This window comes from Drosophila simulans, chromosome X (genome assembly GCF_016746395.2).
Source record: "Drosophila simulans strain w501 chromosome X, Prin_Dsim_3.1, whole genome shotgun sequence".
Taxonomy (NCBI): Eukaryota; Metazoa; Arthropoda; class Insecta; order Diptera; family Drosophilidae; genus Drosophila; species Drosophila simulans.
The window spans coordinates 1,049,092-1,074,106 of NC_052525.2; the positions used below are offsets into that span (position 1 = coordinate 1,049,092).

At 48.4% G+C, this 25,015-nt stretch overlaps 2 protein-coding genes and 1 long non-coding RNA gene across 3 annotated transcripts in view; 1 reads left to right on the top strand and 2 right to left on the bottom strand.

The window, feature by feature from the left end:
* Positions 1-176: 176 nt before the first annotated feature.
* LOC27208642 (AF4/FMR2 family member lilli) lies at positions 177-19,523 on the bottom strand. Its single transcript, XM_039297145.2, is given in 10 exon segments — positions 177-4,462; positions 5,317-5,844; positions 5,920-6,192; positions 6,308-6,426; positions 6,495-6,746; positions 6,806-7,033; positions 8,340-8,434; positions 9,005-9,182; positions 16,608-17,078; positions 19,248-19,523. Coding segments are annotated over 9 exon segments (4,398 nt in total). The 5' UTR covers positions 16,719-17,078; positions 19,248-19,523; the 3' UTR covers positions 177-1,848.
* Positions 19,524-19,701: 178 nt separating this feature from the next.
* LOC6724851 (ATP-dependent DNA helicase DDX11) lies at positions 19,702-22,648 on the bottom strand. The gene is made up of 3 exons (XM_016173148.3): positions 20,753-22,648; positions 20,493-20,690; positions 19,702-20,434 (listed from the first exon to the last, which is right to left on the bottom strand). The coding sequence occupies exons 1-3, from the start codon at positions 22,505-22,507 to the stop codon at positions 19,802-19,804; spliced, it is 2,586 nt and encodes an 861-aa protein (XP_016037634.1). The 5' UTR covers positions 22,508-22,648; the 3' UTR covers positions 19,702-19,801.
* A 206-nt stretch (positions 22,649-22,854) lies between these two features.
* LOC27209007 overlaps positions 22,855-25,015 on the top strand; it is a 44,862-nt gene continuing 42,701 nt past the window's right edge. Inside the window, exon 1 of the long non-coding RNA XR_001601138.3 lies at positions 22,855-22,999. This is a non-coding gene — a long non-coding RNA (uncharacterized LOC27209007). The remainder of the gene's footprint in view (positions 23,000-25,015) is intronic.

The following is a 25,015-nucleotide window of genomic DNA, read 5'->3' on the forward strand; positions in this document are numbered from 1 at the left end:
CAGGGTGTCTACTAGGGTCGATCAAATGAAGTACACTATTTATGCGTTTTTCGTTTAAAATTTAGTTTGGAATACGCCTTTTTGAGTACATAAGTATGTATAAAATTGAAGATACAAATATCTCACGACCATACAACCCTTCAAATACATTCGTAAAACATAACTAAAATTATACATTTTATAATTACAATAAAATTTTATTCAATTTTCCAATCTCTAATGGCACTACAATTATTTCTTCCACAACTGATCCGTGTCTTATATTTTGTGTGGTATAACTATGTTAGTTTTGTATAAAATGTTTGTGTGTTTTCCGCTGTGCCAACAACTTTGGTGAGTTGTTCCTTTATTTTGTGTTTTAGTTTGTCTGTGTTTGGGTATTTGCAATTCGTTTAATGTATATATGTATGTATATATATATTTGCATGTTATATAGTTGTATATAAAAAGAGCATTTCGTTAATTTAACGCCTAATAAGGGTTTCCTTCTTTTGGTTTCTCCTTTTAAATGCAGTTATTGACCTGAACATTGTTTGTGGTTGTTGTAGATTAATTTATATTCCTTATGCTTGCTCTATAATAAACATGTAGGTATTTTATGTATTTTATGTGTAAATGTTTTCTTGTTTATTATTTTGCTTTGCTGAATCCCTTTTAAAATAGTCGAACAACTTGGTATGGCTTCTTTTCGTTTTTTGTTATCGTTTTCTTTTATATTGCTTGAGTTAAGAATTTTCCTTTCTTGTTGGCTTTTGCTTCTTTTAAGTGTTAAACCTTTTAATGAATATTATGTTTTCTTTTGTGAAATTTGTTTCGTTTTCGTTTTTTCTTGTTCTTTTCTTTTGTGCAGTGTTGCTTCTGGTTCTTCATACTTGGTTTTCGTTTTTTAGATTTCTGACGTCACAAAAATTTTACGTACGTGTCGCTGTGGTTGTTGTTGTGGTTCTCGCAACGGATTCTCAAACAAAAAAAATCAGCATAAATCGCTTATACAAAAAAAAAAAGGTTAATAAATTAAAAATAACACACACACTCCATTTAAAAATTAAAAACTCCTCAAACAGCGATAAGCTGAGACAAAGACGGACTTAGATTCTCGGGAATATTTGAACGAAAACTCGTTTGGAAATGTTCAGGAGCACCTAGTCACCTTTCGCCGACTGCGTCTTCGCTTTTCCACCGTTTTGGTTATTATTTTTGGGGTCGAGGCTTACGAACTGCCGTAAATAAATAGTTTTGCGCTTAGAACTAAATTCCACTTAAATTAGGCTTTTTTAAAATATACACGTATGAATAGTGGTCACAAAAAAGTTAATCGTAGTTTTCTACTATTTATATAACAATAGGCAACAACACAGGGCAGAGAACTGTTGTAGGTTGGGTGTACATGGCTTTATGCACAGCAGCGGCTTTTGTTTCGACCGCTACCTTTGACACTGCAGCCCCTTTCAAGCAGCTTTACAACTTGAAACAATCAGAAGAGGTCGGTTTTTTACAATACAATCTGGGTGTACATATAAACTTGTATATATACATGTGTGTGTGAGTCGTTTGCGCACGCAAGTGAAAGGGAGAGAACGCTGGTGGACATGGACATGGACAGAGATAGAGATAGACATAGAGTAAAGACGCGACTTAGGCTAAACATAAAACAGGCTGGGATCTCCGGATACCAATGCTCCAACAATGGTGCCGCTCCTTTTGCTCAACTGGGGGTTCACCGTCTCGTAATCGCTGTAGAATCCGCCACGTTAGCTTTCCATTTACCCCTCAACGCGTCCGCCGCCGGGAGCTGCCGTTTCTGGTGTCCTGGCGCGGATTGGACAATTCTTATGACGTCTCTAAAAATCATACCTTAAAGGTCTTCTCGCGTCGCTCCCGCTGTTGCTGTTGTTGCTGCTGTTGCTGCTGATCCCGCGTATGGTGATCCCGCTGGTGCTGGTGACTGCTGCTCCTGTGACCAGTTCCATTGGCGGGCTGCAGCATGGAGCTCATGGAGCCGGCGCTGCAGAGCGCTGAGGAGTTGACCTCTTCGCAGGCATAGCTGGCAATGCGGTGATCGCTCCGCGACCGCTCGCGATCGTGTGTGCGGTGGTGATCCTGACTGACAATCGGTGCACCTGCTCCTCCGTTTCTTTTGCTTGGAGCCGCCTGCTGCTGCGATCTGCGGTTGCCCAAACGCTTCAATTCGTAGTCCCTGGCATCGGCCACATCGAAAGTGGCTGCTCTTTGCTGACTTTGCTTGCCGTGCTTGGAGGCAGAGCTAGTAGCTGCCGCTCCTCCACCCGTCGGGCCGCCAGTTCCTCCTGCAACCGCATGCATTTCATAGGCCTGGGGGTAGAACTCATCGTACTCGTGCTCCTCACACAGATTGGCGTTGCAGGGCGCCTGCTGCTCCCGCTCTAGGTTGCGCTCCCTCTCTCGCTGGCGATGCTTCTTCGGTGGCAGGGGAACAGGCGCCTGGTTCTGCGATTGCGTCTGGTTTTGGGTATGGGTCTGAGTTTGTGTAGCCGCCGCCGCGTGCAGCGATGTGGATGATGCGCCTCGGCGCACCACATCCACACCGCCGCCGCAGCAGGCGCACTCCTACAACTCCGTCACCGAGTACAGATCGCTCTGGTTGCTTATGGCGGCTCCACCGCCAGTAACGCCTCCGCTGGCAGTAGCTACGCGTTCTCCCCGTTTCAGGGATCTGTAAAACAGCGCCTGCTGTTGCTGCTGCTGCTGCTCCAGCATTAGCTGTTGCTGCTGCTTCGATGAGAAGTTGTTGTTGTGCTGCCTTTGATAAAATGCCTGCTGCTGCTGTTGCTGCTGTTGCTGATGGTAGCTGCTGTCATAGGAGTGTTGCTTCTTCATGTTGCTGCTGGTTATCAGATGGCTGGGATACTGTTGCTGCTGTTCTATGTAGCTGCGGGCATTGTCCAAGGTCTCCGCCCTCCGCGGACGCTCCCGCTCCCGTTCTCGCTCCCTTTCGCGCTCCTGCTGCTGCTGCTGCTGTTGTTGTCTCAAGCTGGCTGACTTAGGCGGCAAGGTTTGCATATGATTGGCATTGCTGCTGTCGATGGCTCCACCGCGATTACTGTTTTTGTGCCGGTTCTTGGGCGGCAGTGTTGGTGGCTGCTGCGGCGAGGAGATGGCAGCCGGTTGCAATTTCTGGGTTTGAGGACGCTGCAGCGAGCGATACTGCCCCAAGCTGGCGGCGCAAAGCGGCTGAGCGGAGATCTTTGACTGTTGTTGATTGGTGGGAATCTCGGGCAGCGGTTGGTTCACAATGGAGGCGGGATTTAGCGAGCGCTGCTGCGCACGCGGTGCGGCTGTGGGCAGCACCTCACTACTCTCGATGCTGTAGACAGCCGAAGGGGGTAGAATGTGGGTGGTCGGTGGATGCAACTCCCTTTGATGCTGCTGCTGTTGCTGTTGCTGCAGCTCCCGCTCGCGCTGCTGCTGGAGGGCGAGCAGCTGCTGTTGTTGCTGCTGCTGCAGGGCCAACAGTTGCTGCTGTTGTTGCTGCTCCTTGGCATACGAGCTGCCCACGCCCGTGGTGCCGGGAATTTCCGTAAACGTATTGACTATCTTTGGTTTGGGTGGAGGCGGAGGCGCCGGTTGTGGCGGAGCGGGTGGCACCATCTGCTGTTGCTGCTGTTGTTGGAGTTGCAGCTGTTGCTGCTGAAGCTGCTGCTGCAGTTGCTGCTGTTGTTGTTGCTGCTGCAGCTGTTGTTGCTGCTGCTGCTGGAGAAGGAACTCCTGAGGAATGCAGTCCGGCTGCTGGCAATAATCCTTTGAAACGGTGGCTATCGACGGCGTCTTGGCGCTCCTCAAGTTTGGGGAATGGACAGCTGGGGCGGCGGCGGTCGAGGGCGTGGCATTGACGGCGGACACGCCCTTGAGCGAGCCACCATAGCGACCCACATGCCGCAAGGTGGCACACTTGTTGGCACCGCCGGCGACGGACATAATATTTAGATTATTATTCTGACCCCTCACCGCCTTGGGGCCAATGCTTATGTACTTGGGGTCAAAACGATTGAAGCTGTTGTTGGTCACATCCCTAGGATCGCGATCGTCCACCATGTCGCCGTCCAATCCGTTGCCCGTGGAGCGGCAAATGCCGGCATTGGAGGTTTGAACGGAGAGCACCGACCGGATGGAGCTGCCCGTCGAGCGGGGCAGGGTGGCCGACGCAAAGATGTTCTTTAGCGTGCTCTGGCTTTGGTTCTGATTGATGAGGTTGCTCTGCTGCTGCTGCTGCTGGAGCTGCAAGTTCTGCTGCTGCTGCTGTGCTGTGTTGCTGCTACTGCCTGCATGGGAACTGCAGGCAAGCGAATCTCAGTAGAAGTCGTTGGACTCGAGCGTCTTACACTGCTTGCTGAGCGTCGCGTACTTTCCATTGTTGGGTCCGGGCAAATACGTCGCCGATTGCTGGTGGTGCGATGGAAGGCGTCCTAGCGTGTGGTGTCCTGACCTGAAAGTCGAAGTGTTTGGGTTAGTGCTCGGCCAATTTCAGTTGAGGAGGAGAGGTGGGTGATTTAGTTGAATTTAGTTAGCCTTTCATCATGGACGTTATGTTTGCTTTAACGGATATGCTGGTCTACAACTGTTGGAATATTTAAGGATGTCCTACGATTTCATTTAAAGATGAGTGTACTGCCCTAAGTCGCCTTAAAAAGGAACCTCTAAGTTAAAGAAAATCGGTTTCTAACCTTTTTGGCAACTTATATATATTATATATAAGTTAAATTAATTATGCCGAAACAAGCAGATTCTATTAGTATTTTTGATTAGTAAGGCGAGTATGTTGGTTTTAGGTCTTTGGTTACAGTGAAATCCAGCTTTGAGATCTGTATGTAGGTTGGGTCTGTGCTAGTGTCTTTGCGTAGTGCGAGTGCTGGTGTTCATTGTCGGTGTTCACATGCAGGTGCAGCACGACGAAAGGATCAGCGAAACAGCTAATAAACCAAAACAAAGGCCAAACAAAAACAAAGGTGAATAAAACTATAAGCAAACACGACTAACAAGGTCTCAACTAGAAGCGTAAATCAAAGGGTATATAGTCGACCGTCTATTGATCGACTACGAGGAACCCGCTGCCCATATTCATGCTATTTCTTCTTTTTTAAAAACTAAACAAAACATTTTCTGACCGGACAAGGTAAGTATATTATGCTACGTTAACTAGGATAGCTATTGAATCTTGAGCAGCGAGTTGTAAAATAGGAAACGGGAAGGTACAAACGCATAAGGGAAAAGGAAGGAGGGGGATTCGGGATTCGAGCGGTTGGGGAATATCAACAAATCAAATGAAATCAAAGATCATGCCTTGTGCCATGCACCAAATCGTAGACAGGCGGCGGCGACGGCGATCGTTGGCCACTGCTGGCCACGCCCACCGCCGCTGCTACCGCCCCCGCCGCAGGGTTAGTTCTATGCTGTGTGTTGTTGTAGTGGTTGTTGCTGTGGCTGTAGTGGTTGCTGTACAGGTGGTTGTTGTGTGGTTGGTGGCTGTTGTGGTAACTGGTGGTGCCGTTGTTGTAAGTAGCGGTGGATGAGGTGTGGCTTGATTGAGATGAAGGTGATGCCAACCCTTGTCTCAGGCCCGCCGATCCGTTGCGGTACGGTCCCACGCCATTGTGTCCATTGGCGCCAACGCCTCCGCCAGCCCCTGCGCCTCCTCCAGATCCCGGCAAGGTACCCGAGCCGCCGCCCGACGACGCCTGCTGGTGGTGGAGCAACGTCCTGTTGATCGTCCCCGTGCTGAGCGGAGCTGTGGGCGAGATGCTCGCGCTCGGCGCGTTCGAGGCGGGAAATAGAGGCGCTGTCTCCGATTTGTCCGCGTCCAGCGTAGGCCTTTACAAATAGATACATAAATTTACAATAAGAAGGCCATCTTGATGGCGCAGATTGCCACGAAAGCCATCATACCGCTTGGTCAGATAGATCCAGGCGTGGGAGTCGGCGTACACGAGGATCGTCAGCAGGAAGGAGGTCAGCAGACCAGCCACCATCATCAGACTGAGTCCCAGTAGCCCGCCGCCGCAAAGTCCGCGCAGTGCCTCCTCGTAGTGCATGTCGATCGTGCGGCGATCCAAGGTGGCCGACAGCGTCGTCAGGTTGCGCAGGGTGATCTCTAGATCATTGTCCATGGCGTTCAGAGTGCGCTGGATGTCGATGTGTGGATATGTCTCCTGACTCATGCTGCAATAAAAGATTTTGTATAAGTTTAGTTCCTAGTTGACTAAGAATATATTAATATTCTTTAAGACTGCAATAGTTTCCCAAAGCACTCCAATCAAACGATTTCACTACTCACCGCTGCATATGCTCCACACTTTCCCTGGCCCGATCCACCAGGTCCCGGGATTCGTTCAGCCGCAGGATAAAGCGATTGCGCGGTGTGCCGCAGTTTAGGAAATCAACATAGGGACTCCTCTGAGGATGGCAGACGAGATGGTAGCAATTAGTATACGTTTTAGAGGGAAGCATGTATCAATACCCACCATGCCCACCTGACGGCACATATAGTCGTGGGGTCGCATGCAGAAATCTCCGGCAGCCACACTGGAGGCCAGATAAACGCCAGCTAGCAGCCAGCAGATGATGATGCAGAACAGACCCGAGACGCTGAAGAAGATCAAGGTGCAGCGGGATCGCCTGGCCACGCCGATCACCAAAACCGTACATAGCAGCAGGAGAACAGTGAGAAAGGCCAGGGTGGCTGGCCAGCGAATGGATTCGTAGAACTCACCGAGCTGAAAGAGATCAATGGGTTAGTTCGGAGGCATTTGCGACTAGGAGGAAATTGGCTCACCTGAAGCAATCCCATTAGCGAGGTGTCGTTCTCGCTGCCCTTGGCCTTCATAAAGTAGTGAACCATGCTGTCCAGCGAAGCCACCGCCCGCGAAGTGTTCTCCGTGACCAGGCGCGACGTCTCAATGAGCAGCATGACCACCGTCTGGTTATATTGCGGCTTCTCCACCAGCTGCTCCACCTTGTGCCCAGCCATTCGCGTCTCCAGGTCGTGCTTGATGCTCTCCGTCTGAAAGTGAGCAAATCATTATTTTCGTGCCAGTTGTATACAAATTACACCACCACTCTTTGGTTCATTTATTCAATTTAAAATTTAAAACTTATGAAGCGAGGTAAAATAATCAAATATTCCCATTCCCGATTTGCACAGGCAACTCGAGTTCAGCCCCCAAAAAGGAAAAGCAGTTCAAAAGTTAATGACCAAATACTGGTGGATTGGAGACGAAGAAGGAACCCCTCCCGCTTCGTCCTGTGCTTTTCCACATGTCCTTTGCCCCTGTTTCTCAGTCTGGCACAAAGGACGCCAGAAGAAAAGGGAAAGAGGCAGAAATAGTTTCTATCGTAATACTTTGGCTTCCGCACTTGGCTGGGCGTTCATTGGGGGTCGGGTTCCAGGGATAGATGGCTCCACACACGCACGTCGCCAGCTGCAGCCACGCCCCCTCTGTTAAGAGTACCAACCCGCCCGCCCCGTTCGACCAGCGTCCTTTGTGCCTGGGATAATTAATAGCGTTTTACTCAAGAGTCGAGCAATGCCAGCCATCTGTTTGCCCCTCTTTTCTGGGAGAATCCCTGCTACGACGACGTCGTCGTCGTCTACCTTTGATGCTCCTGGCTGACTCACCTTCCTCGCCTGCCCCACTTCAACCACCCAACCCCCAGCCACCCCAACCCTTAACCTTTTGGCTTATCGGCTCGTTTGCCCCGCCCACTCGCTCTCCTTCCCCGTCTCTGTGTGTGTGTGTGTGTGTGCTGACAAAGTTTGTGAATAGCAAAGGCAAGAGCAGAAGCAAATGCAAAAGCTTTGGCCAGGACGACAGGAGGACACTTCCCCTAGTCCCATGTCCCACAGTCGCCTTGTCCCCTAGTCAGCCCCATTACCCACCCAGCGCGCACCGTGCTGTCCCACGTGGCCACGTAACTGTCAGCACAGCAGCCAGCTTTTAGGTTGATTATAATGAACAAGAATGAGCCAAATGGGCGGCTGCTTCGAATGGAACAGGAATAGGAATAGGAATAGAAATGGGATAAGGAACGGGAACAGGAGTGCGAATAGCGGGCGCAGAAGTTCATGCAGCCACGTTGAACTGAGAAAGGCCTAACGTAGCCACTGGGCGTAACTTAGCCCAGTAAAAGACTCCACTTCAGACTTGCAACTCATATATAAAGAAGCAGGCAGCTCTGCACTGCAGTTTGCTGGCTAAACTTGCCATCTTAATTAGTTGAAAAAAGACAAACAGGAGGTTTCATGGCACACAAGCCAGCTCCTTCCTACGCATTATCTTGTGACTCGCAAATTTATGAACCACACTTACCTGTCGTTTCAGGGTGAGCACCAGACCCTCGACGCTCTTCCCGGATCCAAAGGCCTGCAGAAGTCCATTATGGAAATCATCGTTGCCGTACAAGCCTGCAAATGGAGCACAAATCGAAAAGCGGACATCAGTCAAGGAGCCAGATTAGTATTGCAGAGAGATGCGTCGATGGGCAGCCAAAAGATGCCAGAGATCAGGAGGGCATCAAAGATCAGGGCGAGATCAGCGCGGTGCAGGTCAGTGATGTAACGCGAGCCGCGGCACACATTTCGCCACTCCGATTCAATTAAGAGCTCAGTGCGCGGCTCTGCGGCTAATTAAATTATTATTTCATCGTTTGTGTCGCCGCCAGCCAAGCCACATCCACATCCCCACTTCCAGCGCGGTCGGATGACGCATGGTCCTCCAGTTTTGGCTCCACTTCTTTGCGCTCCGCGACTTTGCATACGTGACCGGCCTGTGTGCTCCGCTCCATTGGCGATAAGTTGCGTTTTGGCTAATTGCCAATTGCCCACCGACTACAGTAGCGACTACCGACCACCGACAACCAACTGCCGCCAACACGCGATGCAACCGCAAAGGGATGCATGCGAACGTGCCTTGGCAAATGCAACTGCGGCGGTTCAACGCCCTTCGCCACGGCGATTCGGGGAAGCAGGACTCACCTAATCCGATGGCGGCGCAGGTCATCAGCGTGATGATGACCAAGGAGCAGCTCTGGCAGCGCTGGGCGCTCGGCTTCCTCTGGCGGCGATCGCAGCATCTGGTCAGCAGGTAGAGCAGCAGGCCCAGCAGGGAGCCGATCAGCAGACCAGCGGGAATGGATGCCAGGATGACCAGACTCTGTAAAAGTGCAAAAGGAAATGGAATGGTTCAGCTTAATCTTTGGTCTAAGTTCAGCAATCTTCAGCCTGATTGGACCAATCAGTTCCTACACATACGTGTGTACAATTCGCAGTGACAGCAGCATTGCACTGAAAGTTACGATTGCACCAGAATTGTTTGTTCGGTCTCAATTAAAATTGATTTGATTGATATTGACATTGATTTTGTGGAACAGAATTCGATTGAACTATTTGAATAATGTGAAGGTGAAATCCCAATCGAGAAAGGGAGCACATACATACATATATTAGGATGGCACTGGATACTTTGGATACTCGACGTTATTAATCAAATATCAAAGCATATCATATGAATGAAGCTCCAGAAGAGTTGACTATTGAATGAATCAACAAAGTCGTGTGCCATTTTTAATTAGAATGTATGCTTGCCATTCGGCAGACAGTTGTGTGACATAACTCTCTATATAAAAATCAGTTTCGGTGAACTCCCACGTTCAAGGCTCTTTGCGCTGGACATTGGAGAAACTTTTAATTGAATAACTTGCAACTCGATGCCTTTTTGTTGGCACTGCAATTTGTTGTTAGTTGGCTTCATGGTCGAGTGTCCTTTGCAAGGATAATTTCTTTCTTGCTCGGCTCCGTTACCGAAATTAAATTGAGTTGGCCAATGTAGAGACACACAACACACAGGACACAAGACCTGGACCTGGACCTTCCTTACCTTTCTCTCTGGCCACAAAAAATGCCTTGACTGGGCGGTAATTTCGTTGCCTGTCATTAAAAAAAGACGTTGTGTGCGATGTGCACTGCAGGCTTTGGGTTACCCGTCCACGATAGGATATTGGATACTTCGAATTCGAACGAATGGCAAATGAGTCAGGCCACTTGAAACGTACATTCCAATCGGTTTGAGTACTATAGAAGAGTCAAGTTCCAGTTTCACGATTCACGATTTCAGACTAAGCTCAGTGGCTAATGGAGTATACTTCGGGCGCCTCGAATGACGGTTAAACATTGGGAGCAAGTGAAAGACTCCATGAAGTTTATTTAAATGGCAGTTCCTGGGGAACCAAAGCTCCTACCGCCAATAAAAACTGGATAATCAATGCTGGCCAGTCATAGTTCGAGCAGCAATTCCCAGCCGTCAATCAGTTTTCAATAGCAATCGTAATCGGAATTGGAATTGGAACCGACACCGGACGCACCACCATCCCCCACCCATTCCGACATGGAACATCCTCTCGAGCGCACTTTTCTCCTTTGCCTTCCTTGGCTGCGAGGCGTATTTATTATTTATTGCACTTGTGTCATGTAAATAATCATTAAAACTAGTTACAGTTGCCGTCGTCGTCGTCGTCGTTGTTGTAGTCTTGTAGCCTCGGCACATTTACTTGTCCTCCTCGCAGTTGAATGACCCTCGAGAAATGGCCCACCCACCCATCGCCCCCTTTCTTCCTTACTTCACTACACACCGGAAAAAAAGGAGTTATTTGTCTTGGAAATTCACTTGCGTGAGGGTTTAATATCCCTCCCAGCAAAACTAAATACTGGTGTGTGAATTAATCTTGTCATGTGCATTCAGACTTGCGGCCTTGCTTACACTCCATCCCAATTTCCCGGGCCATGCAATCTGCCAAGTGGAGCGAACATTTTGCTAACAAGCGAGAAACTAAACTACCCCCTGTGCCAGCCCCATCTGGATCCAACCCCCTCTCCGAATCCGCCACCCCTCGCTGTGCAAATGCGGCGCTAAAAATGGCAAATATTACGCGCTGCCTTCGATGCTGCTCAAATTGAATTAAATCAGAGCAAATTGCCAGCACAAATAACCTTGAAGCTCTTGAAGTTGCCCCTCTGTAAGCCGACAACGCCACCAGTGGTATCTGGTAAATGGGCACCCCCTCGCCAGTCCACATCCTTCGTTTAATTGAGTATTTCCCTGGTGCTCGTGAGTGCGAGTGCGAGTGTTCTCCATGGGAAGTGTGAATACTGCCACGGAAGAGGTGAAAAAAGCCAGAGGAGAGCGGGTGCTCGGGTGGATTCGATGAGGGGCTAATTGATTCCCATGTTTATTCACATGAATATCTAGCGCGATGCAAATATCGCAACAATTAACACTGCGAGGTATTCAAAGCAATGGAAACGCGACGAAAGATTCAATATGAACTGCTCTGGAGCTCGTATCGGCGCCTTTGGGGGATTCCAAAATAGGAACCAAAAACTTTCCACATCAACGGCTGCGGAACGCGATTCCCAGAACTTCGAAGAATAAACTCCAAGCTTTGTATAGGCGAGCATGCAGATACGATAACAAACCATGGTTTCCAAGAATGAATCACCTAAGGATATGATTCAGAAGCTATGATACCATGATGACATGGCTGTATGGTATCCATATCTCGAGTACTTTACATGCAAAGAAAAAGAGTTCGGTTTCTTTCTTCTTCGGTAACCAAGAAGTAAACTTTGAAATCGGGATTCGGTTAATAATGAGGGTTTTTCCATATCAGAAACACGTTGTGTTTATGAGAAAATTATCAGAGAAAAGTATTGGTCGATTTTTCCGGGCTGTGATCGAGTTTTCTCTTCGCGTGGGTGAGACTTGTTTTAGTTTACCGACACGCCCCCCCTACCCCTCGTAGAATGTTCGATGATGGAAAACCAGTTTTCCAAGCCCAACTCCGACCAACATCCTGCCCCACCCCCCTATGGACAACCAAGAAGCGCCCCTTTGGAAAAGAGACAAACAGTTATAATAAATGCATAAATATAAAGCGATAGCGTCGTTTCCGCTCTGTCACCGCTCCACGGTTGCCTCTTCTTCTTCTGTCCGCATGCACCGCCCTTTTTTTCAACAAGCAGAAGATAAGGAAGGGCCATGGGGGCATGCAACCCGAGATTGCTGGAGGACCCGTCAAGGTTAGCCTCGATTTAGAGATAAGTAAAATGGCATTGCGCCCGGCTCCCGCTCAAATCAATCAAACAATATCGTTTCTTTTTTTTAAATACAAATATTTAAATACGATTATTCCTCCGAACTTTTCTTCGAGTGCGTCATGGGGACACACACACACACCCACACTCACACACAATGAACTCGACACAGACCAAACATAAAACCCAGAACCACGAAGAAATGCGAGTCGCTTGAGTCGCGAGTTCGCTCACTTCCCCCCATCGGCAAACACGAAACCTATTGAATGAAAGCCAGGAAATTGGAGGAATCGGAAGGGGGAAGAAGTGTGTTGTCCGCCGTCGTCGACGTGGCATAATTTCGTATGCTAATGCAGCAGCGTTCCATGATGGATTTCCAATGTGCAGATCGTTGGGCCCCCTGGTCGTGATGATCAGCTAGTTCGGGCTCATTAACACGGATGAAATCAGCAGCCAGCAGCCGTGTGGCAAAGTCGCGTGCTGGCCCATTCACATGGGGGGATTCAAGAATCTGGCCTTGTATACCAGAAATACGAGATGCCCACGCAAAACCAATCTTACAGACAGACAGCCAAATGGAGCAGAAGAAAGGGGCCCGGAGAATTCCCGAATAGCAGCATGCAAAGACACACCATCGAGTAGATTTCTCTGCTAGGGCGGTGTAGGTGGGTGGATATATATAGATGGCCAGATGAAGGGGAGTGGACAAAGGGAAAAACAAAGGGAATGTTTCGCTTTTGAACTTGAACTTTGTTTACTCTAAGGCAGAGTGAAATCCGTTTAATGCAGCCAACAAAATAAGTGTCCATAGAATGGCGTCACTTTCTTATGTCATCTTGCAAAGAAAGCTTCGCATTACACACGTTACTACACAATATGATCTCAGATCACAGTGATACAACGATTTTAGGTGGTTTCGAATTGAAAAACACATGAAAAACACATATCTGGTATCACCAGATAACTCTAGAAGATGTGGGTGGCTAATTTCAAATCGAATTCCATACGGAAATCGAACTTGTTTTGACTTGGGTGGTCCCAGCCTCTCGATGAATCTTTGGGTCAGCATCTTGAGCTTCTTCGATGGATGGACAAACAAAGTCGGTCCGAAAAGCAAATAAACAGCGGAAACAAGAAGAGCAGAGATGTGAGAAGCCACTGCAGTTTGGGGACACACCACGCTGCAAGATCCACTCCACTAGCAGTTGTTGTTTCGAGCCCTGTCAGTTCATCTAAATCCCATCCAGAGCCGAGTGCAGCAACTTTATGACGAGTCGTAAAAGAGGAATAAAGAAAACAAGCGAAAGATACAGATACAAAACAATCTGTAAAGTGGGCACACACATCTGGCTAATGTGAGGGCAGCTGTCTGTCAGTCAGCCCCGAAGTGGAAGTAGGAATCGGAATCGGAATCGGAATGGAAATGAAAATGGAAATCGCAGTCTGAATCCGAACATGAATCTGAGTCAGCCCGGTCCTTCGTCGGTTGCTTTTGTTATTACAACAGCAGGCGCAAGTCTATCGTGAGGATGCAGAAGGGCAAGGGATTGGGCAGCAGGAGTAGGCGACAGATTGCAGTTGCCATAGCCCGCAACGAAAGTCCCAGGCGTTGTGAAAGTGTTGACGCAGGCACAAAAGGTTGACAATCCGCCCGATATATTCAAAATGCGTATCCGTACATATGTACGTACAAGCAATCTGCATAAAATGCATGCCATACATACATATATATATAGAGCAATCTCTGAACCGAGCGGAGTCGCCATGAATACAGGCCGGGAAGGCTGGGAAGATTAAGGAGGCCTGTGTGTGTTCTTTGTCATTTGCAAAATGGAAAAGCCAAGAGCTTTGGCCAAGCTTTTGCAAGTATGATTATTATGGCTCTGGCAAAATATGGAAAAAGATAAAGCAATCCGGGCATTCGAATATTCATCACTCCACTCGTTTTATTCTTGGTTTTCAGTTTTCAGTTTTCAATCCATAAGCATCCGGATAATAGGTATAGGCTTGTTTTCCGCTTTGTTCGAGCGTACGGAGCACAGTCCATCCATCCGTTCTCGTTCTCCAGGCCGCGTTTAATTTTAACCCAATCTATGAATTCATCTGCCCATCTGATGCGGGCACTTCTCCCTGCAGTTCCCTTCCCGCCCAGAAGGGCGCTGCCCGCACTGCCATAAAATACATAGACACTTATAGCGGTGGGGTTGTGCCCTGTTTGTTGTCATCATCCGCGTACATATATGTACGTCCACGTCCGCGACCAGTTGAAGGTTGAACTGATCATCGCCATCGTCATCGTTATAATCTGTGCGACGAGTGGATTGACTGCGATTGCACGGAATGGGCTTGTGGTGATGCGTGGATAAGGACGAGCCGCGATGCTGCTCAAGGACCCGCCGCCCTCGAGTGCTTATCGCATCCCAAAGTAGTCCGAAGTGATGTAAGTCTTCCCCGCTCCCGCCCGCCCCTCAGCTATTGCTGTGCTCGCTGGGGCCAAAGGCTACAGCCGGAGCTCAAAGACCTGCCCCGCCAATTAGCCATCCATTGCCGACCCACACTGAAAAAAATCCGATAAATTAAGCATACAGCGGACATACTTACTACTACCATTTTTGCAGAGCAGTTGCAAATCTTCGATAATAGTTTAAAATACAAAAGCATATAGACCTTTTGCAGGTCCAAGAACTGTATCGGTTTCTTTTTTTTTTTTTTTTTCAAGTATACGGATGACTTTTGCTGACGCGCGTAAAATTTACGCCCCAAGCCCGGACCTCCTCTGTCAACCGCCCCTCCCCCTCACAACCCACCACCCCATGGCAATCGTGGGGAGCAGTAGTGCAGCCTGACCTACATACATCCACGTCCACATTTACGTACAACTGCAACAGCACAAATCCGAAAAAGAAAAACCGAAGCCATGGCTTTGCCAGCTGACCTGAATTTTCGCACGCACACGATTTTCGCGCTGGAAGCCGGCATTTCCCAGCATCGGGAAAACGGAATGGAGAATGAAGAAATCAGCTAATTTTAATCAAATTTTCACGCTGCGATTTTAGCAAAGACCTCTCCTGGGCGTGGACTGGGTAGTCGAACGGAGTAGCCCGGGACAGGAGCTCGCAATTTGCATATGTTGATTGCGAAGCCGGCTAAAAGGGCGTCGTCCTGCCCTGCCCCGCCCCCCGTTGAAAAATAGTACGTAATGCGGTGAGGATACAAAGCAGATAAGAAGGAGGACGAGCAGGAGGAGGAGGAGAGGGAGGATGCGGATGATGACGATGATCGGCTGGTCTGGCAAAGAAACAAAGGAAGAATAGGGGGAATAACAAGGGAACAAGGCCGAAAGGAAGCCGGAAGTGTGCAGCTGCCGCTCACCCCACCCCCTCCAGTTCCCTTCCAGCCGTTCCGTGTCGTTCCCACACCACCAACACCGCCACCCCCACCCCGCCCTCTTTGCATGGCCAGAGGCACATGGAGCGCACATGGCAGGAACGATTCGGTAGCGAAACCAGCTAGAGTCGCTCTTCCACAACAGAGCAGAACAGAAACAGAAATCGGGTCCCTCTCGCACGAGAGCGGAAAACCCAAATCGGGAGACTGCACTACGGAACGACTGGCAATGGGCCGACTAGAGGCGGGGCAAAACGAACGAGCAAGAAGAGGAATAGGAAGAGCGGTGGAAATTGAAATTTATCCACGCGTTTTTCTCGCCTTTGTATCGTGTGTCTCGTCTCGTGTATCCTGCGCTCGATGCCTCATGTCCTAGTCCCATGCAACTGCAAGCGGAACAAACCCCGAGGGCAGGTAAAAACCAGGCGGAAAGGAGGCAATTGTAAGGGGGAAACCCAGGGAGAGGCAACAAAGGGCATAGTACAGCACACGAACCCACCCACGCACCAAATTCCCAAATAGACACGGCGGTACGGGAATCCGAATCTCAAGTGGGTATGCTCGAGTTCCGCTTAAGTGGTACTTGCGACTGGGATTGGTGTCGCAGGCGCAGGAGGAGCCGATTGCAAGTAGTGCCACAATAATATGCAGTCGGGGGTCCGAACTATGGAATCTCAGATGGGGTACTTGGCATTTGTTTACAACTACGAGCAGAGTGGGAGAGTGGGAATGCCTTTGGAGTGGCGCTTGTGTTTATCAATTAGGATCGAGTAGCCAGCTGCATTCCCAATAGCACTAATTTATTGCAGAGTACGCACATTAAATGTGAGGTTCCCCGCCTTTGCCACATATGACTCATTTACCTACCGCCTCTTAACCCAAATTGTTTTCCACTTCTATGCCCAAAGTAACCGTTATCGGCAGTTTCCAACCGCCAAAAGATACAATCCATATGCCCTGGTGGTCAAACGAAAGGTAAGAGATCTCTGAAGGATGCCATTCGAACTGGGTGTCTGGATCGAAATGGTGTGGGAAAGAGTGGGAAATCGCGGCGGTAAGGAACTCTGCCTGAGCATTGGAAACGGACTGGACGGGTACTCACCTCGAGGTAAACATCGCTGTCCGGATTGAAGGTGTCGTTAACCCGACGGAATGTGTAATTCACGTGCGGAATCGAGTGCAGGATTTTGACGAGAATGCTCGGCTGTTCCATTTTTGTTGCTATATGTTGCTGTGCTTAGTTGTTGCAGTTGCAGTTGTAGTTGCAGTTGTAGTTGTGCGGCTGCCTCGAAACACACACACACATGTACACTCGCGTTGCCACAAAGGAATATAAATGCGCTCTCTCTTTAATTTGTTGCTGCTGCTGCTCGCGAAGCTGTTGTCGTTCTAGTTGTTGTTGCTGCTGAGGGGGAGGGTTCTCTTGGTGGGAGTTTCTCTAAGTGTGGTATTGTGTCTGTCAGTGAGCGTGCGTGCGTGTGAGTGTGTGTATGTGTGTGCGTCTGCCAGCGAAGGACGTCGCTGCTTCTGACGTCACAGAACGCCGCCGCCGCTGAGAAAGAGAGAGCCGCTGCTGCAAGAGAGAACAAGGACCGTTAGCAGAGCGTGTGTGCGGGGGAGAGTCCTGCCGAAAAAACAGGAAAAAAAAACAACAAAAACAACAACGCATGCTCTCACTCCCTTTCTCTCTGTGTTTTAAGCGCGTCCTGCCCGTTGCTCTAAATTTTCACTTTCACTTTTCACCCAAACAAAATATAGAAGAAAATTCGTCAAATCGAAAAAAAAAATGCACACACACATGTAAACAGCGCTGCAATTTGCAGCCGTTGATTAAAAAAAAAGATATGGTATACTACTAAGTAGTATGCTCTCAAGTCACGCGGCTTACATTCGGCACATTTGATTCAAGCCAATTGCATTCGCCAGATTTTTCAAATTTGTTGATTGGATTTTCACTGCAAGACACCGCGGTCGGGGTTTTAGCTCGATTTAGTTGCCGTAAGTCGGGCGTTCAGGGCGTTGTTTCATTTACCGTTTCGTTTCAAGCCGCGACCCGTTTCGTTTCCGGTATGTTCCGATTCGCAACCTCCTCCTGCTACTCCTTCCCCAACTTCTGCCGTCTGAGGTGCTTAGGAAATATATCAGAACATCATCCTGATAAACGGGGCTTTCCCTGCCGCAATCTGGTTAGATCCAACGGATATATGTTTCCAGCCCGGCGATTGCGGAAACGAAGCCTCTGCCTCTGTCGAGTTGAAAATTATTCGAGATTCGGATTCGATTCGGTCCTGCGATGACAACCGTCGCGCGGTTCAGAGTGCAATAACAAAGAGAGTACGATTCGCGGTTGCTTAAATAGACTTTTCTGACAGCGAGAGAGCCGCCACGGAAGAGAGTAGCGGATAGAGAGAGAGAGAGTAGGGAGAGCACAGTTGCGTCAACTCAGCGATTTATCCGTCAAATGTTCAGTTTTAACATGCAATGCATTAACTTTTGATGGGCGAGGGTTTCGTTATATTCTAGCTAATATTTAGTTCAACATATCTAAGGAGAATTTGTGCAGCGCTTCCCAAAATTATTAAAATTATACTAGAATTTAATTTAACCAAACGTTGGTTTATATTTTATTTAGATTTTCAACTGTAATAGGCATGTCTGCTCTGCTACAAATTGCCATCACTAACAGAGCAGGGACCTGCGCCGCTCATTCTGCTCAGAGAGAAAAGAGTGGCTTACAAACAAGGCGATGGCGACTTCTGGATACCCTGCACATAATGTAGAATGTATTTAGAAGAAACATGTCCACGGGCAACTAACGGCTATCATGCGATGCAATTATTTTGCTATGGAAGAAAGCAGAAGTATATATAATAAATCAGCAGAGGCTTTCGTATACATACGCCCTTGCAGTGGCTGGAAGGGTATTCTCTACTCTGGATAATGGGAATGGGAAGAACACGATAAAGAGGAGGCGCAAATGGACAGTTGTAGAATAGATACGGAGTCCGAGAAGTAAACAAGCTGAAGGAAAAGCTATCGATAACGATATCGCACTCACTTGCACCCAACTCCAAATTCAACTTCCAAAGTGCAATTGCAAGCTGGTTTTCGGCCCGCAGCTCTTTCTGCTGATTTTTCAGTTTTAAATGTGTGCCAGTTGCCTTCCTCTTTTGTTTTTTTTTCCATTCTCTGCTTCCATCAAAGTCAAGCAAAACGAGTTTGCCAGTGGAGTGGAGACAAACACAATGGCGACAGCAACTAACAAGAATAACCACTAAATAGGGGGTCACCGGGGGGGTGGAGCATTAGATATACCTGTATTGCTAGTAAATGCGTGTAAGTTTTTCTCTGAATAGACGGGAATCTAGCCAATCTTGACTGCTTCTTCTGTTAGAATGTCTTTAATTTATATAATTTCAACCGCAGACTGGGCAGATTCACTGGGTACTCTGCCCCTTTTTATCGGCGTGCACGTTACGACTATTAATATTGGACATTTGTTCAATAGCGCCGACTTGCTTCTCGGTCGCTCTTTTGTAGCATTAATGATAAAAGACAAACAAGCACATTCGCTTATCAATGTGACGGGGGAGGGGGTGGGGGGCTGTTTGTGTGTGAGTTAAAACTTCGAGTTTGAAAGGAGTACCAAACTTGAACTTGCTTCGCCGCAAGACTTTTTATTTAAAACAAAAAATAGGTAAACAACATAACGGCATAGAGAGAAAACACACACTGCACTCACACTCACACACGAAGAACGAGTGCTTCGAAGGTTTTCGGTTTTCGATGCCTTGCACGACGCCGTCAATTCGCTTTAAAGCCCTCGCACAGCTCGAATCTATAGTCCCCGATCCACCGCACAAATCGGTTTGGCTTTACATGTTCATTCGCACAAGAACTTCTGGCCCTAAAACACGAGAAACACGAAAACACGGGAAAAAAACGCAGTTCTGTTAGAGCTGGAAATAAAATCGATGCCTATCGAATACTATCGCTGATAGCAGAGAGGTGGCAAGAATCGAATATTTGCAGCCCTGATTCGTTTCTCGGCTGTGTTTAGCAGCTGCTCGAACCAATAAATACACTATGCAGAATTTTGAGCACCAATAATTATTTTCTCAACAGATGGCTGCACTGTTCCTCTTTCAAATAATTAAGCACTATATTTAACCATTTACAATGGTCTACAAATGCTATTTTCATAAGGAAAAGTAAAGACTTTAATAATAACACGATTACTATAGCTAAGAATTAAAGCTAAAATACAATTATTATGGAAGAAGGTGTACACAAGGCTTATCGGCCCTTGAAGAACCTAGCCGTGCGCGCTTGTACTGCTCCGAAGCCACCATTCGCGGCGTTCGAATCCACGATGTGGCGGGAAATCCACTTCGGCAGTTTGCCGCGTATCTTAGGGTCCGCAAACCGCTTATCCAGCAGATATACGCAGGCATAGTCGTTGATGTGGCGCACTGCCCGTCCTATGCACTGGTTGACAGCCTTCACGCAGAGATTCTCGTAGTATTCGTTGCCCGCGCCCGGTCCCAGTTTCTCGTCCAGGTGCTGCATTCGCTGGCGCAGCTCCGGCGACTGGCTGTTGGAATACGGCAGGCCCACCACGAGCACTGCTCTGCCCAGATCGTCAGCGAAGTTCAGGCCCTCGGAGAGCTTTCCTCCCACAACACTCAGGAGGAGGGCTCCACCCGAAGCAGGTCTCTTAATGGCCAGCGCATAGTTGTCCAGGAGCTGCTCGGCCGATCCGGAGACCTCACGAAACACGCTTTTTCTGCAGCTAATCGACTCGAGGGTGCCGGTCTGCTCCAGGTACTTGTAGACCTTGTCCAAATACTCGTAGGACGGCAGGAAGCAAACCACTCCGCCCGGCACCACCTGGCACAGATTTCGGAGAACCATTGAGAGCTCCCGGAGCTGGAGTGGAGCCATCAATTAGGGAGCAAATATGGAAGACATATCAAAAGGGACCCACCATTTCTGCACTGGCTCTATGAGCGAACTTGAAAGACAACGGAGCACCGCTGGGGCCATTGGATATCACAAAGGGCAAGACCGCGTCATCCGCCACCACGTGGTTGTAGAAACGCTCGACCAAACGATCCTGGCAACCTGTAAACAGCTGCTCCTTTAGCTCCTGAGTGGGCTGCATGGTTCCGCCAGCGATCACAATCTACCGAGCATTGCAATGTGATTAGAAGGTGCATACATATATAATGGATTTGCGTAGCTCACCGCTCTGGCTTCCGCAACGATGTCGGCGAATTGCTCGGCAGGGTCGAGAAGTATGTACTTCAAGGTTCCCCCTACGGGATCCAGCAAAATCCTGCCATCCTCAGCATTGCTGGTGAGGGTTTCCAGAAATGCCAGCAATGGTCTGATGGGCGAAGGAGCTACTTCCTGGACCGGCTTCTTCGGTGGCTTCTGCTGTTCTTGTAACTCCCCCGCCTTATCTTCCTTATTGATGTCTTCCACTTTCCTTTTGACCGACTTGGATTTCTCCTTCAGCTTTTGCTCGCTGGCCAATCTCTGGAGGATCAGACTCCTCGCCGTTGACACAGGGGGTTGATTCTCACTGGGTCGTGGTTCCCGCTCCATTCTATCCGCATGTCCCTGTACTTTCCTCGCGAAACGAGTGCGAGCGCAAAAGTCCAGAAGATCGCACAGATCGATGTTGAAGAAGTCACCCTCGGCGGTTAGCTCATAGGTGCGCATCATGCTGGAGCCGTTGGACTGCGATTCCATGCGCTGATCTAGAATCTTAAGCAATCGGCGAACAATGAAGATGATTTGGTTGATTTTCAGTAGATTCTTGGTGGCGAAACGCTTTTGGAAGTGCTCCTTATAGCCGGAGATCTGCACCTTGGCCCGCTCCAACTGCTGCCGGTTGATTTCGGAGCCGTGCAGCTGGGCCACGCTGTCCAGTAGGTTGTGAGCCTCATCTACTATGACGATGGACCCCTTAAGGCTTATACCCAGTTGATTACGGGCGGACTTTTGGAGCAGCAGTTGATACGGCAGTAGTATAAGTTGAGCGTGCTCCACAGCGGATCTTGAGGCGTAATACGAGCAGCCACCGCAGGCGGTCCCCTCATTAGCCAGCTCCTCAATGTCCAGCGGTTCGGTCAAAGCCAAATCCCTGAGGGATTCCACCAGGGAAGCCGCTTTAAACGGGCATCTACTGTTGGTCTCTGCAGTTAGCCGACTTTTTTTGCTGGGATTGGGACGGGCTTTCTTGGTAGCCATATCCAGGCACCTCTCGTTCATCAGGCCCACATGCTTCAGCTTCCGGACTGCGGGATTCCCGCACAGCTGCTGCCGCGAGCCCAGGGAAATGCACCTCACCGACTGGCCATGAGGTGTTTTCCGCAGTTCTGTCACAATTTGTGCCAACTGCGAGTGGGTGCGGCTGCAGAAGAAGATTTGAACAGGGCGATAGCGGTCTTCGGCTGCTTCCTGCGGTCCATCGGCGGTTTCGTGCTCTGAATCCGAGTCGGATTCAGGATCCAGGTCCTTCTCTAGTTCCTCAAGCTTGCCTGGGTGCACTTTTCCTTGCCGTTTATGCTTTTTGGCTCCTTTCCTGATCTGCTCCAGCTGCTGCTCTTGTTTGTCCAGCAGAGCCCGCAGGTGTTGCAACCTGAGGAGCTCCGCCCGCTGTGCTCTGGACTTTCCCTGGCTCTCCAGCCAATCGCTCGACTTCTCGCTCTCCTCCTCCAGTTCAGTCAACTCCTGTTCCACTCCGCGAATCCTGGCCAGCATTTCCGTGCGCACCAGCTCCTCGTGCCTGGCCAGCCAGGTGAGGGCGCCGCAGGTGAGGGTGAGGGACTTCCCCGTTCCCGTTGGACTCTCGAATATGCCCACCTGGCCTCTCTCGAGCACCTCGAAGAGCTCCTGCATCAGCTGCTCCTGGATTTCGTACGGTGAGTACGGGAATCCGAACTCCTGTGCGGCGGGCGTGGCCAGCCGCTGGTTGGGCGTGTACTGGGCCATTTTCGAGCTGTTTTATATCCTTATTTCACATTTCAGAGTCAAAAGAGGCAGAAATTGCAAAATGCCAAGACAAAACGACGCGCCAAGAAGAAGAAGAACAAAAATGGGCTAACGCGTTGGCGATGCGAATTCAAGTAAGTGATGGAACACAATGGCGGTAATGAATACGATATTTAAAATTTTAGCGCCATTACGCTTAAAAACATCTTAAGGGAAGGCTTAAAAACAAATGGAATTATAAGCTCAGCCAATAATATTTTTAAACGTATTTAAATGCTGTGCCCTTGTCAGAAATCTTTAAGATCCGTAAAACGATATATTTAAAGCCACCGATAACCGGCATCGATAGCGCCTGCCTTGTGCCTAAAAAATACTGCAATCCGCATAGCCGCCAAAATTCATAAATTACAACAGCAACAAGTGGCAAGTAGAAAAGCGAAGCAAAAAAAAAGTGAAACCGAGAAGAAAAAACGCAAAATGTGGATACCTGCTGTGAGTAATGGTTAGATAGTATAGTACACATGCAAATTGAATGCAGCACTCGCTTGGTAAACATTAACGATTGATTGATTGCCAATTAGTCATGATCAGCGCTATAAAATTTCGTAAGCTACTGATGCCATCTCGCTCTGCCAAGATGTCGTCCATTACAATTTCGATTTAACGACTTTAATGGCTGGATTTCGCGTTAACAGACTGTATTCTTATGGGATTTTGAGAAATATCCACTTCACCTTCAATATTTAGATTAAATATTCAGGCGAGATGTGAAATATGTATGTTCATCGCTGCCACTTTTTTTGCGTCTCTTTAAATCCTCATTTGCGGTACTTTCCGAGTCTTTCATCTTACTTACACATACATATGCATGTTTATATGTACATTCATATGTTTATGATAAATCGATCGTCCGTCTTTATTTGCAATTATCGAACTAAATATTGGGCTACTTTTGTTTTTAACATTGTTCCTAATGTTTTTAATTTTATACCTCCACAACAGCCGACCCACAATAATTTGGTAATATTCGCGATTAGATTGTATGCATCAATAGATTATTTATTTCCTGTGCCATTTGAAATGACAATATTGTAATTAACAATTAACAAGTTCTGAATCGTTTGCTCTCATTACTCAAATTGAAATTGACTTAAGATCATGGAACCCAACTTCAAGGGAGAACTTTGTTTGATCTATTCTGGATTTCTATTCTTAAGCTGTCAAGTCGCCGAACTTTTACTCGAACCAAGTTCAGTTCCAACTCCACCCAGCTGGCCAGTTAATTGTGGGCGTAGGTTAATTGAACTGCGTTCTTGAGCGCGGCACGCCCGATATTCTTTCACCAATCTCCACGGCAGAAAATCGAAGCGCCGCCACTGCTTCCTGACCTCCCGCTGAACCGCTGACTCACAGACCACAGACTTTTCCATCGAGACTCGACTTTTCCAGCGATTCCGATGGCGACGGGACCTTGGCAGACAGTGGGTCGTCAGTTGGGCTCCGTGTACGGGGAGTGGTCGAAATCGAAGTTGCACCCCGGAGACATGTCCATTGGTCAGAGGCGCACTTGTGGTTTGCCTGCTGTTGGCCTGGGTGGCATAATTTTTGACTTAACGCACGTCTATAAATACGCGGTGCTGCAACACATGTAAGACTATCTGAGCTGGAATACAAATACACCTGCGTGTGCCACTGCGATTGCTAATAGAATGCCTCAATGATAGTGCGTTCTCTGGTTATTTACGGCCGATATTTCATGCGATTAGGTGCCATAATTTATCAGACTTCTGCAGCCGCCGTTGCTCACATATATCATCGGTCGTGGGATCTGAACACCTAGATCTCTAATTCTAGCCGTGTGACATTTGCAACGATCACGGATTTCTCTAAGCCAAGCCAACAGCTTCTGGAAAGGATCGTGGAAAGATTAGGTTGCTTGTGTTATTAACTGCATGAAATTATTGACTAGAAGCTCTAGTCTATCTAAGTCATTGTTTGGAACAAAAAGAGGGCTTGTCTGGCTGGGAATCATCCGATATGTCATACATATGTGTCCGGCGCCTAAGACTCCCGTGGAGGCGGTGACCTAATCTATGACACACGCTGCAGCGAGAAGGATTTCGAACGCTGTTTTTTGATCTTTTATTACTGTTATGACATTCAATAAGCAATTAGGCATTAATCACTGCCGGGGGCAGCATTAATCACCCGAGCAGCGCCCCAACCCCATAACAATCGCAGCGGCTCGGAGCACCGAAAGCGAGCCTTCAACTTATGCATATTAGCAGAGCGACGGAGATCTGGGCAATCGGAGAACAGAGAACCGGGGACTGGGGACTGGGGACTGGGAGGGTTTTCTATCCACGAATAGTTGGCGACACAGCCAGTCGCACTCTCTGAGATATGCGTCCCGCCTGCAAGATATGATGTCACCGTCTGTTTATAACTCGCCCGTCAGCGATGCAGATCGAATCTGAAATCGGTAGGGTTGGAGGTGCCGATCGGGTC